The 15,979-nt window shown below is 51.5% G+C and overlaps 6 protein-coding genes across 6 annotated transcripts; 2 read left to right on the top strand and 4 right to left on the bottom strand.

Moving 5' to 3' along the window:
• Positions 1–212: 212 nt before the first annotated feature.
• Positions 213–2,921, top strand: BD324DRAFT_642877 (exo-beta-1,3-glucanase; the record flags this gene model as incomplete). The annotated part of the gene is made up of 6 exons (XM_022017512.1): positions 213–464; positions 524–774; positions 819–1,074; positions 1,133–1,574; positions 1,627–2,300; positions 2,355–2,921. 6 exons carry the CDS (start codon positions 213–215, stop codon positions 2,919–2,921), a joined length of 2,442 nt encoding a protein of 813 aa, XP_021869849.1.
• A 666-nt stretch (positions 2,922–3,587) lies between these two features.
• On the bottom strand, positions 3,588–7,704 carry BD324DRAFT_631130 (Lecithin:cholesterol acyltransferase-domain-containing protein). The gene is made up of 30 exons (XM_022016411.1): positions 7,426–7,704; positions 7,340–7,357; positions 7,264–7,270; positions 7,178–7,204; positions 7,036–7,115; positions 6,959–6,972; positions 6,844–6,903; positions 6,711–6,793; positions 6,423–6,595; positions 6,352–6,372; positions 6,281–6,297; positions 6,139–6,232; positions 6,073–6,088; positions 5,942–6,026; positions 5,775–5,888; positions 5,707–5,728; positions 5,641–5,645; positions 5,530–5,599; positions 5,441–5,483; positions 5,331–5,389; positions 5,253–5,282; positions 5,131–5,199; positions 5,030–5,068; positions 4,732–4,977; positions 4,660–4,682; positions 4,477–4,612; positions 4,303–4,425; positions 4,100–4,229; positions 3,986–4,034; positions 3,588–3,893 (listed from the first exon to the last, which is right to left on the bottom strand). Exons 1-30 carry the CDS (start codon positions 7,570–7,572, stop codon positions 3,755–3,757), a joined length of 2,139 nt encoding a protein of 712 aa, XP_021869848.1. The 5' UTR covers positions 7,573–7,704; the 3' UTR covers positions 3,588–3,754.
• Positions 7,705–7,812: 108 nt separating this feature from the next.
• Positions 7,813–10,392, bottom strand: BD324DRAFT_631124 (TFIIH p62 subunit, N-terminal domain-domain-containing protein). Its single transcript, XM_022016410.1, has 11 exons — positions 10,205–10,392; positions 9,689–10,143; positions 9,384–9,629; positions 9,192–9,336; positions 9,066–9,145; positions 8,918–9,024; positions 8,823–8,871; positions 8,628–8,780; positions 8,332–8,572; positions 8,012–8,256; positions 7,813–7,944 (listed from the first exon to the last, which is right to left on the bottom strand). Exons 1-11 carry the CDS (start codon positions 10,350–10,352, stop codon positions 7,864–7,866), a joined length of 1,950 nt encoding a protein of 649 aa, XP_021869847.1. The 5' UTR covers positions 10,353–10,392; the 3' UTR covers positions 7,813–7,863.
• A 506-nt stretch (positions 10,393–10,898) lies between these two features.
• Positions 10,899–12,531, top strand: BD324DRAFT_631121 (hypothetical protein). The gene is made up of 5 exons (XM_022016409.1): positions 10,899–11,224; positions 11,281–11,352; positions 11,415–11,510; positions 11,663–12,036; positions 12,091–12,531. Exons 1-5 carry the CDS (start codon positions 11,165–11,167, stop codon positions 12,356–12,358), a joined length of 870 nt encoding a protein of 289 aa, XP_021869846.1. The 5' UTR covers positions 10,899–11,164; the 3' UTR covers positions 12,359–12,531.
• On the bottom strand, positions 12,532–13,983 carry BD324DRAFT_631119 (hypothetical protein). The gene is made up of 6 exons (XM_022016408.1): positions 13,414–13,983; positions 13,218–13,323; positions 13,023–13,156; positions 12,879–12,969; positions 12,721–12,825; positions 12,532–12,680 (listed from the first exon to the last, which is right to left on the bottom strand). The coding sequence occupies exons 1-6, from the start codon at positions 13,902–13,904 to the stop codon at positions 12,567–12,569; spliced, it is 1,041 nt and encodes a 346-aa protein (XP_021869845.1). The 5' UTR covers positions 13,905–13,983; the 3' UTR covers positions 12,532–12,566.
• Positions 13,984–14,407: 424 nt separating this feature from the next.
• BD324DRAFT_642887 (hypothetical protein) lies at positions 14,408–15,370 on the bottom strand (the record flags this gene model as incomplete). The annotated part of the gene is made up of 5 exons (XM_022017513.1): positions 14,408–14,616; positions 14,667–14,803; positions 14,879–14,987; positions 15,050–15,206; positions 15,266–15,370. The coding sequence occupies 5 exons, from the start codon at positions 15,368–15,370 to the stop codon at positions 14,408–14,410; spliced, it is 717 nt and encodes a 238-aa protein (XP_021869844.1).
• Between the last annotated feature and the right edge of the window lie 609 nt (positions 15,371–15,979).

The following is a 15,979-nucleotide window of genomic DNA, read 5'->3' as shown; positions in this document are numbered from 1 at the left end:
CTCAACTGGAAGAATACGCTTCACTTCCTCGTCATTCACCCGACCTCCGTCCATCACCCGAATTCCCTCATACTCAATCACCTTACAACGATGAATCCGCTCGTCCGTCTCCGTCAGGTCAATCCTACCAATACACATCCCCTCAGCAATACCCTTCCCCCTTCGCTGCCGCTGCTGCCCACGGCAGTGCCGGAGGTCGATTGACACCCGACATGTCATCACCTTACACTTCGCTTGGCGGTCGAGGCATTCCCGATTCTCAACTCTTGTCACCTGAAGGACAAGGTATCACAGATTCATACTGGGGTCGATCGGGTAACGAGTACATGCCTGCACCGAGTATCATCTCCAGAGATTCGACACACGGCAGCTTGGCAGGCGGAGCAGGCGGATACGGAAGTAACAGGAATTCTTGGGGTAGTGGTATGGCTCTCGCAGCCGCCGCAGGCACCTATGGAGACGACGTGAGTGTGTGGCCTGTGTGATACAGACCAAGTTTCCAACTGCTGAAATGAAATTCTAGTCACATCGTCCCCTACCTGCTCGAGGCTCATCACGTCTCGCCACTTCGAGCCCTCAATTGAGCGTATCAGACGAATTCGAAGAGCAAGGCCATGTCGCTCCGAATGCGATCAACGCACCCGGCACTTTCTCAGAAAAGTCCCCCCGGTGGGCTGGAGCCTCCAGACCTAAAAAATCAAGAAAGGCGCTCTGGATCGGTATCGGGATCGGAGCGTTCTTGGTCATCGGTGCGGGTGTCGGTCTAGGCGTCTAGTGGGTGTCTGGTGTCATGTTGGGGGATACTGATTAAGGTTTAGCTTCTCCCTGAGGAATAAAAACAACAGTTCGAGCTCTGGTTCATCACAGTCTGGTGCTGATAATGATCAATCCGGAGGGGGCTCCAACGAAGACGGCAGTTCTAAAACCCACACCGGAGGGCATGGACAACAGCCTTCGGCCGCTCCTACCAGCGGTGGACAGGGATCTCTCTTGACATTCGAGGATGGCTCAACGGCCACCTATAACAACCCCTACGGCGGTACATGGGTATGGGATCCGTCAGATCCTTTCAATGTAAGCGACACGGATTCGGAGGTTCAAGCTGCTCGCTGACACGCTGTGCTTGCCTCAGAACGATGCCCAAGTCAATTCCTGGACTCCCGCGTTGAACCAAAATTGGACCTGGGGACAGGATAAGGTCATGGGTGTCAATCTTGGAGGATGGCTCAACACTGAACCGTTCATCGTCCCTGGTCTGTATCAACAGTATGCTCAAGGTGCCGGAGGTCAAGCCGTCGATGAATATACCCTATCGCTGAACATGGGAGACGATCTCGAAACGGCCATGACTCAACATTATGACACTTTTATCACCGAAGCGGATATCGCAGAGATTGCATCGGTCGGTCTGAACTGGATCCGACTTCCCATTGGTCATTGGGCCGTCGAGACTTGGCCAGGAGAGCCTTTCCTTGAACGAGTCTCTTGGACCTATGTTCTCAAAGCTATCCAGTGGTGCAGAAAGTATGGTATCCGGATCAACCTTGATCTTCACACTGTACCTGGATCCCAGAGTGAGTCTGAGCTTTGCGGCCCTTTCACGGATTTGCTGACGCACCTGCGCAGATGGCTGGAACCACTCTGGCAAGCTCGGATCTGTCAACTGGATGTTCGGCACCATGGGCCTCGCCAATGCTCAACGATCGCTCGACTACATGCGGACGCTTGCCGAGTTCATTTCTCAGCCCGAGTACGCACCCGTCGTTCAGATGTTCGGCTTTGTCAATGAACCCAATTCCAACGTCATCAACAAGACCGTCGTCGCTTCGTTCTACCAGGAAGCCTACCGTGAGATAAGATCTGTCACGGGTATTGGTGCTGGAAATGGACCTTTCCTCTCCATTCACGATGCCTTTGCTGGCTTCACCTCCTGGTTCGGTTTCCTACCCGGTGCCGACCGCTTGGCTTTGGATCAACACCCTTACCTCGTATTCGGCACTCAACAGACTGGACCCATCCCTTCCATCGCGCAGATGCCCTGTCAGTACTGGGCGGCAGATACCAACACGAGTGCTCAGCAATTCGGAGTTTCGGTCGCTGGTGAATTTTCTGCTGCCATCAATGATTGCGGCTTGTATGTCAACAATGTCGGTGTTGGCACACGATACGAAGGGACGTACCCGGGATACAACGGTCCGACGGGAGGATCGTGTGATCAGTGGAACAATTGGCAGGAATGGAATGAGACTGTCAAGCAGGATCTTCAATTGTTCGTCCAAGCGGAAATGGATGCTTTGCAGGTGAATAAGAAGAGATACGAGTGAGAGGGGCGATCGCTGACCCCTTTGATCTAGGACTACTTCTTCTGGACCTGGAAAATTGGTAATTCCACCACTGGCAACCCTCAACCGAACCCTTTCTGGCACTATAAGCTCGGTGTCGAACAGGGCTGGATCAACCCGGATCCCAGAACCGCCTTTGGCACCTGTGCCAGTTTTGGAACGCCCATCAATGCCTTTGACGGCATTTACCCCGAAGCCTATATGACTGGAGGTGCCGGAGCTGGTCAAATTCCTGCTACAGTTTCTGCTTCATATCCTTGGCCCGTTCCTACCTTTTCCGACGTCAACGCCGCTCAGATGACTAATATCCCTCAATACACCATGAACGCTTCGCCCATCACTTTACCAGGACCTACCTTTACCAACCCTTCTTCCGGAGCGACCATCTCACCAGGAAGCGGTTGGGCCAATTCAGCTGATACCCGACCGGCATTCCAGGCTGTTCAAGGGTGCTCGTATCCTCCTGAATACAGTGCGACGGGTGTACCTATCGTCCCGGGTATGTGTGGTGCTGGACTCGACCAGGTGATCGTCAAGCGGAACGGAGCGCCTGCGCCGACGCCTGCGCCAGTGGTCTAGGCGAGCGGAACGGAGCGGAGCGGAGCACATCAACTGCGCCCATGCCTCTGTTTCACCATGCTGGCTATTCTGTTATATGAGACGAAACAGCCTCTCAATCACTTTACGACTTTTCTCTCCCCCTTAACGATCTGGAAACGAACGGATGACATGGACTACGTGTAAACACCCGCAGTGTTCACGTGTCAGGAATGGACAATTCTCCTTTCACTTTGTGCTCTCTCCATCTCTCTCTCTCGCACACACACCCTACGACCACAAACCTCGCAATCACCATCAGCATTCCCCGGTTCACAGTGTCCCCCTCAACCTCCCTCCCCTCCGCCCTTCCTTAATATCAATATCGGAATCGTTGTTTCCCCCAAAAAACCCTTCTCTGTAATATACACACCCCATTTGATGTAACTTGTCATTTTGATTTTTTTTAACCCTTCTCGCGAGGTGTGAAGGTGGAGGATGAGCGAGCACCCTTTTGTCTTCGGGATGGAAGCGATCGACGAAGCCGTCGTGTTTTTGAATGGACAATTGACGGCGTTCCCCAGTTGAGGACGTATAGCGTGTCAAGCGGTCTGATGCGTCCATAACATGCATATTGTATGTGAGGTTCATACGCAATTACTGGTATAACGGGGAGAGAGCGTCTCATGCTCTCTCTCTCTCTCTTTTCTCCTCAACAGTCCAATGCATCCATCGTTTTGCTCATATTATGAAATGCTGTATGTGTATGTGTCTATCTCTGCCATCATTAATCCTGGAAGTCTCATCCGATCTAGATTGTGAGCATCATGCTCATCGAGCGAAGCAAGGCAAGCAGATACGCCAGGCTTCCCCATCTAATCCCAATCCATCCTGTCTACATACTCCATAATGTCCGATCCAATTTGTTGCTTTACCAAATGACCTTGACCAGCTGCGATTTTTAAGATGGCGCTGTTCAAAGGTGATGCACCGAGGATATCGACGTGATCGGCACTGTAGACGAGTTGACCAGTCAGCTCCGACTTCAAAGTATTTATGTGTGTGTGTGTGAGAGAGATATGTTTTGGGGGGTTCAGAGTTCTCACGTCAGAGCTCCTCCTCTTAGATCAAACGATTCTGGCGAGTGTTTGTATTCTGAATGTTTGTGATCAGCTTAGAGACAGACTTCCTTGGCGATTAGCGGGCAAGGTCAGACTGACCCTGAGTGACGACCTCTATGCCTGATGGATTCCACCTAGTCTTGCCTTTCCATCCTTTGACGCACATGGCGCCGAGACTGACCACTGGAATGGTCCCATCGCCGTCACCAAACTTGACGCCCGATCGGACCTGGCGAAAAGGGGAGCCGAGCACATGAGTATTCGACAGATTGATTTGGGGCCAAGGTCTTTTGACGACTCACTTCTGGTATGGCTCCAGGGACAGATACGGCCGTATCAATCCATTGTTGTCTTGCCAATGGAAAGTCTAACGGTGTCCTAGATGTAGTCTGATTGTTACAGCCTTCAAGATTATCTGCCTCGCACTGTGACATCAGGGTGAGCTGGATACAAGCTGGATCGGCGAAGTGACTTACGATGGCTTCTTGACCCCTAGCGTCTGGATTTGACTCGTCTTGCTCGTATTCTCCCTGCATATACCAGTAAGATCTCTCCGTCTCCTTTCCGTGTCCGTAGAGACAGAATATCTTCATCTTGGGAGCCGCGGGTAGCCTGCAAGCGGTATCAGCAGGAGCACGTGCCGGTGAGGGTTGCCTCACTTGACTTCCAAAGGATTGGTCCACTGTTCAACAGTCAGCATGAACGAGACCACCAGCCACTGGCCGACTCACCTTGCGGTGATCATTATCATTTGCTTCTAGCTGTTCTTGATCCGTCTCAAAGCCATAAGAGTAATTTGTTTGGACCATCTTTTGGAAATGCAATGGCGTATGCGTAAGAACATAGGCGCTTGCCTCGTTCATGGTCAAGTTTGGCGAGACGTTGGAAGCGGTGAGGTTACGCTCGTCAGAGGTGACTTCAGGGTGACGGAAAGAGAGGAAACGACCGTGCGTGTCAGTTGCATTGGCTGGGTCGTCCTGAGGCACGTCAATGGAGACTCAAGAGTTACAGGTAAAGTAAAAAGCCTACCGGTGCCATTTCTGTATTGCCCCAGATTCGGTTGCCGCCCTGTCCAAAGGCCTCAGCGTGCAGTCCTCACCATCCTCATCACCATCAGATCAGAGACTCACCTTGACCCACATGGAACTCGCACCTGGCCATCGTCTGAATAGCTTGGCACGTTCTTTCCGTGAGAAGAACTGGCGAGTGTAAGCTGATTCTGGTGTCGTAACATGCGCGACGAGCAGCTCACCTTCTCTAGAACCCAAGATCCGACCGGATTCTGTAAACCGTCAGATCTGTGTTACATTTCATCCCAGGGCCCTTTCACCATGTCGACTGTATCCCTCATCTCTCCGGACAAGAACGCCGTCATGGCTTTCGATACCCCTGTAGACCGAATCAGTTGAATTCCTGTGACTCAGGTATCGGTCAGCTCACCTAGTAATGACCCGGCGACATTGATCCACGACTCGATGTTTTCCTGCAGACGTGTCAGCTCGTCCTCAGAAACGAGCGATGTAGCTCACATCAACCCAAGCCGGTCCTCCACCACCTCCAAATCCATTAGCATCAGGTTGCATCTCGACCCATTTCAAGCTGAGATGGTCAGTCACGACTCAGGAGTCAGCCGGACTAACAAGTACTGTAAAGGATGGGCAACATCAGTCACTGTGGCAGCAGCGCGATACCAAAGAGATGCTTACAAGGACAAGGGTACCCCCCATGCTATGAGACATTAGCCATCGATTGACTCGCTATATGGCCTGCTCACGAGTGAGAGCACAGAACAACTTTTCTGCCATTATGCTTTCGCATGATCTCGATTCGCGCCTTGAGACGTGAGAAATAGCTATCGCGTACTTCGAGATTGTAATAAGATAGTCGCCTGAAGAGCGGGTCAGGCGGACTCAACGTCGCTATTGCATCGGGATGCCTCACCAGTCATAAGCAGCCATGTCCATCGAATTGGTGTCGTATCCCAACATGGCGAGATTCTCCACGATCTTCTGCCAGATCCAATACCCTACGTGCTTGTTAACCCACCAGCACGACTTTCAGGTGCAGCATACCCTGGATGAATTCGGACTGCCGTATAGTCAGCATTTGACAAAGTCTTGACGTTGTATGCCACTGACCGCCGCGTCTAGTCCCTGTGCTGCTCTGATCTTGAACCCAGGCGGATCGAGGCCAGTGTCAGGATCAACACTCAGAGCCTGGAGCCACCGTTCTCTGCACGCAGTCAGCGATTGGAGGCTAATGTATCGGCACGACGCTTACTTGTTGGTTACGACGGCCTGCACGTCTAATCAGCAAGGCAATACTCTAAATCGAGTGCAGGGTGTACATACCCTAATCATCGTCGAAGTACCCTTCACCACGACATCAGTTGCCGCTCTCTGAGGACATACTCCGCCCTCACCCATAATCTCTTTCTGAAAAATGTTCTCGCCACCGGCTCTGTACTCCAGCTTTCCAAGCCCGTCGACACAATTCCAGGGATCAGAATAATTGGGTGATTCTTCTCTAGGCCATGTTCATCCTGAAGCTTTTCCCCAACTGCGAAATCTCGACTCTTTAGTGCTTTCCTTGCGTCTGATTAGAGGACCGGGAGAGTATAGAGCGTAAGAGTCGTGAATAGGGAGAGAGGGAAAAGAAGGAGAAAAGTTATCAGAGTGAGACACGAGCCACTTGTTGCCTGCTCGCTCACCATCCACGAGTGTCAGATTCGATATTAAATCGCTGACGTCGAAATTGGATGGCATTGTAGCCCACATTTCGACCAAGTCGGCCCTGCTCCATCAGCATAGACTCAACAGGGGGTCCTGAAGGGATCATCTCACTGGAGCTCTCCAAAGTCTTTCATGAAGAACACAGCGAGGGATAGACCGAGGATGATACCGCTGACGTGTGGCATAAGCGTCTTTACCGCCTCATCTAGCCGAGGGGTCATCTCACGCTGGGAAGAAGAACTATAACCAAGATTTTTGATCAGTCAGGACATCTAATGTGGTCATGGAGGCCCTCCGGCTCACCTTTCTACCGAACAGCCATTTACTCCATGTCTTCTTTGGCGTTTCGTCATGATGCTTGAAGAAGGTTGATTCGCTAAGGTCTGAAGAGAGAAGAGAGATGGGGTGAGATTTGCGATCAATGACTCGTGCAGGGGTGCCTCACCAATCTCGTCAAAAGGCGTTCCAGGCGCTGTCCATCACATCAGCATCAGCAACATACTTGACAATTCCATCTCTGCTCCGACTCACCCAGTAGCTGTCAATGAAGGTGGTCAGAATGCCTTTCCCGAAGATCATCCATGTTTTCTGTCCACCCTTCGCTCACCTTGAAATGACCGTCCTCCTGCCGCGACACCACGAGTCAGTCGAGCAACAATCTTGGACAGCCGTCTCAGACCTCCTTGCACTCACTCTCCGCTTGAGTTTGACGCTCAACTCTTCCTCCTTGTCCCCCAGTTCCTCCAATTGATGCTTGAATCTCTGCCTCAGATTCTTGCTCGGTCTTTGAGAGCCATTGGTACTGCCAGAAGCGCGGCTCGATGACGATGGATCCGACATTATGAGTATATGTACGTGTGTAAGATGGTTTGGGGGATGGCAAGAGCGAGATAACTACAGCTTCATGGGGAGATAAATGAACTTGTTTGACCAAATGATCGAATGAGCAGCAGCAACAGAATGAATGGGATTAGGCTGCTGCAAAACCAAAAAAATCAAGAATCACATGTCTTTCAAAACGACGTCACCAGCTGATGGATGCAACGACGGAATTGCCGAAAGGATGTTTGATAATATATAGATGCATAGATGGATACCCTCTTGGACGGCTTGATGCTCTGCGGCCCAAGGTCAAGCCCCATTGCTCCTCGCTGTCCTCTTTTGCTCCCTCTCCAAAGCAACACGGACAGCTCCGACAGTAGGCGCTAGTGCCTGGATCATCCATTGCCCTTTCAGCCCCCGGCCCCAGTGTCATGATAGCTAGGAGAGCGAGACTCACCGCCTTGATCCTCTCTGGATCTACGCCGACGATCGTCGCTGTATGTATGACAGCGTTCACCTTGCCTTCTGTCAGTTTCAGATACCCTGCCATTTTCTCCGCTTTGGCTTGCTTCGCAGCGATCGTCGACGGGCCCAAGGTACCTGCCGTGGTAGGAAGTATAGCGGACCAATATTGTCTTAGGAACTCGGCGGCTGCATTGTGACACGATCGCATCTGATCGAATAAGCTCTCAGGAAGCGGTACTGAGGGGGGGAGAGAGAGAGAGATAGAGAGTCAGCCTGTTATGTGACAGAAGTCTCTCGGTGATGACCTCTCACCAATTGGCGCGTTCTCAGCGTTAGACGCGACGTGCATGTCTCTGACAATCTGACCCGCAGCATCTGCACCTAGCTTTTGGGCATAGAACTTTTCATGTTCTTTGGCCTGTTGAGCTGATGCACCCGATTCGAGGCGATTCTTTTCCCAACCGCCAGGAGGTGTAGGCACCGAGATCGATTGGAAATCTGGTTGGTAGTTGAGCAGCGCTTGCGCTTGAGTTTGGGCGATCGCGACAAGTTCCTGACAGGAAAAGTCAGCAGAGAGTGCTTGCTTCATCCCGCATCATCGAACCGACCTCCGCCGACTTTCCAGGAACGATACCGCGATACGTCGACTTTTCCTTGCCCTTCTCCGCCTCATCCGCATCTTGCACATCCAAAGCGATGGTGGCAGAGGTTGCGGGTCCGCGTAGATCTTCCAAGTCGATCTCAGCATAGATGTCCGTATCCTACGAGTGCATCAGGCGGACCCCGTCCTTACGACCACTCACATCCGGCAGGATCGTGTTGAGATAACCGCGACCTTCGGTAGCATTCTCGCTGCGAAATATCAGCATCCCATCGTCTCGTCTGAGCCACGACTTACTTGCCGCGCCTCAGAAGTTTGTTTGAATGATCATTGAATCGCCTCATCAGAGGCAGCGATGCCCTTTCTCGCCCAGCTTGCATGGTGACATCTCGCCTCACGGAAGCCTTAATATGTTAGCAATGCGGACTCGACCCGCTAACCTCACCTCGCCGTGATCCTCCTCCGTCGCTGCTAGATCAAGGAATCTCTCTACGTCGGCAGTTTGCTGATGACGCGGTTCGACGTCTACATTCCAGTCAGCAGCATGCAAGCTCGGTTCAATGTCGCTCACTCCAATCTGGCTCTTCGAGATACTGGTCAAAAATATCGTCCTTACGTTTGGTCACTTCGTCATTGGTACTTTGCCTGACACTTGCACGATGACGTTCCCAAAGTTGACTTTGAAAGTATCTGGACCAAAACTCTGCTTCGGATATCTAAACAATATGAGTTATGTCCAGCCAGTCTAAGGGGAGAAACTGACACCAGGGACATATTTCGCATATGCGTCTTGAACTACTGGGAACTCTTCAAAGATTTCCCTTGTCAACTCTTTGTCCAATTTGATGATCATGGGTCCAGTCTCTTGTTTCGTTTTGACTCCCACACCTGTACCTCCAACGGTACTGGCATTGTTTCGGCTCGCACTCAGGTCAAATCGATCATCGAGCAAGCGAGAAGGTCGACCGGGCCGTTGTGCTTGAGCCATTCTCTCCGCTTCAATCAGGCCCTGAAGTAGCGGTGTCAGTTTGTTAGTCTCGATCTTTGCCGACTCCCACAAAGACATACCTCCCTTCCCTCCCAGAATTCCGCGGGGGTGATCTGCTTGGTCAAGACCAACTCCCGATAAAGCAGGTTCAACGTTGGATTTTTGATCAACACTTTCTTCATCAAACTCCAATCGTCCGGTTTCTCCACCTTGCTCCTGCCTCCTCCAGTTCCACTTCCCGACGGACTCGCCCCGTCAGCTTTCCGTTTTCCTAACGCAATCGCTGATGGTGTTCCAGGCGCAGATCCAGCTCCAGAACCTCCTCCACCTGGTGTACCCGCCGAAGCTGGTGCGGTCGAAGGACCAGCTCTGTTGGCAGCGACGAATGGGATCAACGTATCCTGCACGGTCTTTCGATCATCTTCTCTCGTATTTGGATCTGTAAAGGTGAAGAGGAGTCCATTTTCCGGTATATTATCCTTGAACAAGAGCTTGAGACTGACTTTCGGGGATCCAGCTTTACTCGCTAGCATATCTAGAAGATTGAAAATCATCATCAGTACAAGACGATACAGAACAGAATGATTATAGCCCACTGATCACCCTGTTCATCGCTTGGTTCTGCCGATCCATGGCTCCCGTGACTTTTGGAACCCAGGCCACATGGGTGGCCGTAAGCGTCAGGGTCCCGGGAGCTTTACTGAAGTCAGCAGTGAAGCGCTGGACATTGGCGCTAGCTGCCATTTGTCGTAAGCCCAGCTACACGCTTGAGATTAAGGTGATCCAAATGAGGTTGTAATTGTCATTCTTGGGTGACGTTCGTACCTCGCTTGACCTTCGGATCCGAAAGCGGGAGCAAATTTCGCGTGGCACAGTGAGTGAAGGGTGCTTAGGTATCGCTGGGCTGCACAATCGAACAGCACAGAGCGTTGGGAATGACGAGGTGATTGAATGGTAGCTAAGTAAGTGCGCTCATTTACATACATGCGGAGTCTCGACTGTACAGTACGTTGCACAAGTTCTGTGACAGCTGCAGATCCAGACGGGCAAGAACATATTTATATGCAGGCCCTCGTTGAGACTCTCTGGGTGGGCATCATCACGCAATGGACTGGTATGGACCAAGTCTGCCACAGCTGAGCTACAAATCCCAGCTTCACCTCCATCGAACCCATCAGTCCTCGCTGCTATAAATGGACATGCTACCTGACAGGGAGAGTGTGCCACACTCCCTCACTCACTCACTCACAGCCCAGAAGGGATTCATAAGACCCTGAACGCGTTTCAGGTTTCCCCCTTTTTCTTTTTTTCGGGTCGCTTTTGTTGTCTTCCGCAACGGAATCAAAATGTCATTCATCCAACCACCTATCTCTCACGTCCCCCCATTGAACAATTCATCATCACTTCTATTCTCACCACCTTCTTTCATCTCAAGCCCGTCCAATAGCTGGTTCTCAGAGCCTCTCGACAGAGTTTGATACTCACTCGTGGTTCTCCTGCTATCACTTCTCCTCCCATCACTTCTCCCCCCCGCGCTCACGTCACGTCCATTCGCTATGCGCTCCGTCACTCTTTTGACATTATCCTTTGGACTCTGTTCCGCACTCGTTCAGGCAGTGAGTCAAGCCTAAGACAGAACACAATATAAGTGGCTGCTGACCTTGATATGCAGGGATCCTGTTCGGTCAGTAACGGTCTACCCAAATGTGCTCGAAAATGCTTTAAAGCAGCTCAAAATTCAACGGTGAGGCAATGACAGATCAGAGAACATACGAGGCATGACTAACTTGACATTTTTCATAACAGGCATCATGTTCTGGAACACGTATAGATCTGGCATGTCTATGCTCTCAAGCTAGTGTGGCTGCAGATATCTCTTCATGTCTCGACTCAGCTTGCAACGTGAGTTTGACCGCTGCCAAGCCCAAAGCTCCTCCCACGCGATTCATTCCCAAGCGGCGGCGAAGGAACGCGCGCGGCGTCTGGAACGGCATGGCCTTTCAAGACAGATTTTGCCTCCCTTTTCAAAGGGCCTTTGGCTGACCTTGGCCCAGACTGTCGACCTTCAACCTGCAGCGGAGTACGGTAAAGCTCTCTGTGCCGCCGCAGCTGCCAACGGGACGGCATCAACTTCCCCTAGTGGAGCAATCAGCGCGTCCTCAGCCATCATCTCTGCTTCTGCGTCTGCATCTGCCTCTGCGACAGTCTCGGGTTCAGCCGAAGGTACCATGACGACCCTTCCGATTGCAGATGAGAACTATGCTTTGCCTTCTGTTTCGGCATCCGCTTCATTCTCTGATTGGATGGGCGAAGCTTCAGCCTCGGCCTCCCCTTCAGCCTCATGGTCCTGGTCAGAATCCGCCTCATGGTCTGAGTATGCGTCTTGGTCTGATTACGCATCTGCATCAGCATCCGCATCTCCATCTGCGTGAGTTGTGACGACCTCTCGTCTCCTCCGTACCTTGTTGATTTTGCGGAACAGATCACCTTCCTCCGACCTCTTGGCAGACGCTATCGCTCCTCCTGCAGTATCATCAAGCACAACCAACCGCTTGACTATGCCGACTGTGGCGCTTGCTCAAGCTCAAAACTTGCCAGTCACCACTATCACCACCACTGGATCTCCTTCGGCGACTCCATCAGGGACATCAGAGGATATCGCTGGATCGACAGGAGGCGCAGGGAGAATCAGTCAACCGGCTTGGCTGACCCTGGGTCTGGCCGGCGTCATCACAATGCTAGCCATTTGAGCGCGGAGTTCCGGGACCCTGTTTGACACGACTCTGGTTCCCTGCGGGAACCGAGTCACAATTCTAGATCCTGACTTTTACACTCTGCGAGTACAGTCCAAACTGCATTTTGTACGGGTTACAAAATTCAGAAAGAGCATTCATCGTCACGATTCATCATGCAATAACGTCCATTGATCCCGCCAGCCCAATACGCTGATTGTAGGCGTCACCGGCTAGATTGCCTTCGTCTTTGATCTCTGACTCCGGCAGTCATAGCTGATGATTCCTCCATCCAAACCATCATCTCTTCACTCGGGAAGCCTCCAAGCAATGAGATGGTCTGGTACCGTCAGCATCGAGGCCAATGCGCGGAGATTCACCTTTTCCAGCTCTGCAATGCCCTCCGCGACTCCACCTTCCATCTCATCTAGTCGAGCTTGTTTCTCAAGAATGGAGAGGTATCGTTTGCGACAGTCTTCGTGTAGCTGCATCGAGCGTTCGTGAGCATGTCCATGGTGGGGTTGCTCGTCACACTTACCAACACATATTCATCCCTTATCCTCGCGTGCGTCTCATCGTACAGTGGTAGCTGCGTAGCAGCCGTCAGGATCTCAGGGGTGATGTCGGGTCTGTAAGGTTCCGTCAGACTCTTCTCCGCGCCACAAATCAGTCTCCAACGCACCGCCAAGCATCTCTCCTGCCGTGTTTATCCTTTCTGTGTTCTTGGGCGTAGGTCTCGCCCTCCTTGACCACTTGATCAATCTGTTGTAAGGAACTAGGGACCTTGTAGTGCTTCATAACGTCCATGCCGAGCTCCTGTACAAGTTGAGGGCTGTCAATGAAGACTGTGCACGTCTCCAGCAGCGACAACACGTACCAGTAATCGCTCTCTCATCGTTTGAGCGGCTTGAAGCCATATCGCATCCATCTCGCCTGAATCATCCTCTGCGAGGCTTGGGAAGCTCTGTTTGAGATCTTTGGCACTGAGGAAGCGTCAAACACATCCTCTCATCATCATCCATATCGGTCTCATACGCCATGACCCGGAGACAAAAGAGACACAGATCACTCACGTCCACTTTTGAGCTGCAGCTTTCGTAGCCAGTTCCAAAGTCTCCATCGTTTTCCTCCACCTTCTCCCGTACTCTCCCTCTTCGATCGATTCGTCGCCTTCAAGGTCCATACCCGATACATCCTCCATTGGCTTCTGAGCTGATGGTCGGTTCTTTCGCGTCGAACGAGGCGTACGCGTAGCTTCAACATCCATATCTTGAGATGGTCCAGCCTCGCCTTCATTCCCTTGACCTGGGGTTTCGAATGTATTGGCCTGATTCGCTTTCAATGGGGTCCTAGAGGAAGATGCTTGTCGTGTCCCTGCATCATCCGTCTCCATCGCCTCGGGTGCTGTAGCTACAGGAGCAGCAGGAGTAGCTGAAGAAGTGGACTGTGATGGGAGAGGTTTATGACCCCCTGGAGGCGTGCGGACCACACCTGGATTACGGGGCCTGAATGCCTGTGAGGGAGACAGTTCGGTAAAGTCTTCGTCTCCTGGAGGTGCTGACATGGCTAGGAATGCGCTACTGTATCTGGGGGCTACTGTATCTGGGGCTATAAAGAGGTTATGAGTTTGAAATGGTGATTGGTTCAAAGTGTTGTTGTCAACATTTCCAGCGGCGGCGCGCGCGTCCGAGAATCGAAGCCACGTGGCAAATTACTCATGTGTTCGGAGCCTTATGCAGAGTCTGTCACACAAGACGAAGCTGCATAACGGTTCTCTACTGAATCATAATCTTCATGACGGGCTGGAATCGGGCGAAGGCTACCATTTAAGAGTCGCTAATATCATTCACACTTTCGAGGTCTCAACCTTTCGTCCAGGGAGGCGTCCGTTGGCAGAGGTGGCGTTTGAATCCATCGAACCTCGGAGCTTGCTAGAGGTGCTGCCGATGTGGTCTGTCGCATCGCCAGGGAACCAAGTTGGGATGGAGATGGAGAGATATGCGACGTATGCGAGGCTTCATTCGAGCATGATCAGCATTGTATCCTGGGAAGGAAAGTGCACTATGCTCACAATTCGAATGTGATCTGGAGCACCCAGAATGCCACATCAGATCTCGCTGGGCTGTTTCGGTTGTTGGATGACTCTTGAGCGACCCGGTAAGACGCAACGATAACGAGACATGCTCCAATGAAGAACAGGTAGGCGGATCGGCGGGTATCAAGTTTATAAAGGAAGTGGGTGACGACGAGCATGACGAAGACGAGTCCAGCGACGCCTGTTGATGAGGTCAGCAGAGGTCTCTCAATTTCTCCACAGATGGCTTACCCAAGGCAAGAGCATAAGATGATAATCGGAGCGCTTTCAAGCTGTTGACTTTGGCCGGGTCATAGACTGCTCCGCTGATCATACAGGCTGAAGCGATGGCAGTAGCGACGGCGGCGAGTAAAGCAAGCTTGAGGACCCTGAGATGAACGAGTCAGTGTTTTCCCTCCCAAGGTCGTCCTTGGACAACGTACCAGATGATTCTGGCGAGCCACCAGGGTCGTTCTGAGATTGGTACGACGGAATCGACGTGTCGTTTCCAAAGATCGGAAAATGGGTCGAGGAGGAATAGGAAACCAAGAGCCACAAAGCACACTTCGGCGGCTACAGTAGAGCAGGCTTATCAGTGATGGCCCTTTTGATGCAGATGAGAACTCTTCACTGACCAGTCTCTTGTGCACCGTATGTGTTCTTGGCCATGATAGCTCGCATGATCAAAGCTGCCATACGACATAGCCAGAAGAGTCCAAGTCGGACAAAGATGATGGTTCGATCTTGTTTTCGAAAGATTCGCCAAATCAACACTGGGGCGGAGAGGCCGTACTATTGGGTCGCGATGTCAGCTATGACGTCGCTGATGATGAGTTGTACGGAACGCTCACGAGAATAGCGAAGAGGATACTGGGACCCAAGTCCTTGCTAGTGGGGAATCCACCTGTAAAGTTGAAATCGCCAAAGATCTGTTCAGCGTCCTGGAGCGAGGTCATGTTGGTTGTATAAAGGCTGAGTAAGGGGTTCGAGAGAAGGTCTGTACGATATGGTTGGCTTGGCTGGGCTTGTTTCTCTCAAAGTTGGTTGTGTGATTGGACTGATTGTATCGATTTCAAGTCCTTAAATCACAATCCTTTATACCTATTTCTCTGATGCATTCCAACCGTTGCCCGCCCTCGCCGAAAGGTCATTTCACCTCATATGACCGCTTTCATCGTCATAGCCTCATCTTGTAGATCTCTACCTCGGCACCGCTCAATCCAAGCAGCCAGTTGGGGGTTGTAACATTCATATACTGATACTATGAGTTCCGTCGGGTTAGTTGAGATGAACGTTGTATTAGGTTCATGGGCCAGACTGGATCAAAAATTGCACATTCCTCTATTGACGGGTACCGAGTGGAATGTAGGGTGTGTATCTCCTTTCCCCGACCTCCTCTTCTCTCTCTGTCAAAGTCACACAGACTTTCTCCTGCTCCAGTGCATAGGATTTTGTGTCCCACTAGGCCTGTCCCACGTTCCAACCTTGAACACATTTCGGTCTATTCCCCCTTTGTCATTCTGTCGGTACCGAGACTTTTACACATGTCGTCACTGCTAAATATA

Source organism: Kockovaella imperatae (assembly GCF_002102565.1).
Source record: "Kockovaella imperatae strain NRRL Y-17943 chromosome Unknown BD324scaffold_10, whole genome shotgun sequence".
Taxonomy (NCBI): Eukaryota; Fungi; Basidiomycota; class Tremellomycetes; order Tremellales; family Cuniculitremaceae; genus Kockovaella; species Kockovaella imperatae.
This window is presented reverse-complemented; position numbering and strand designations above follow the sequence as displayed.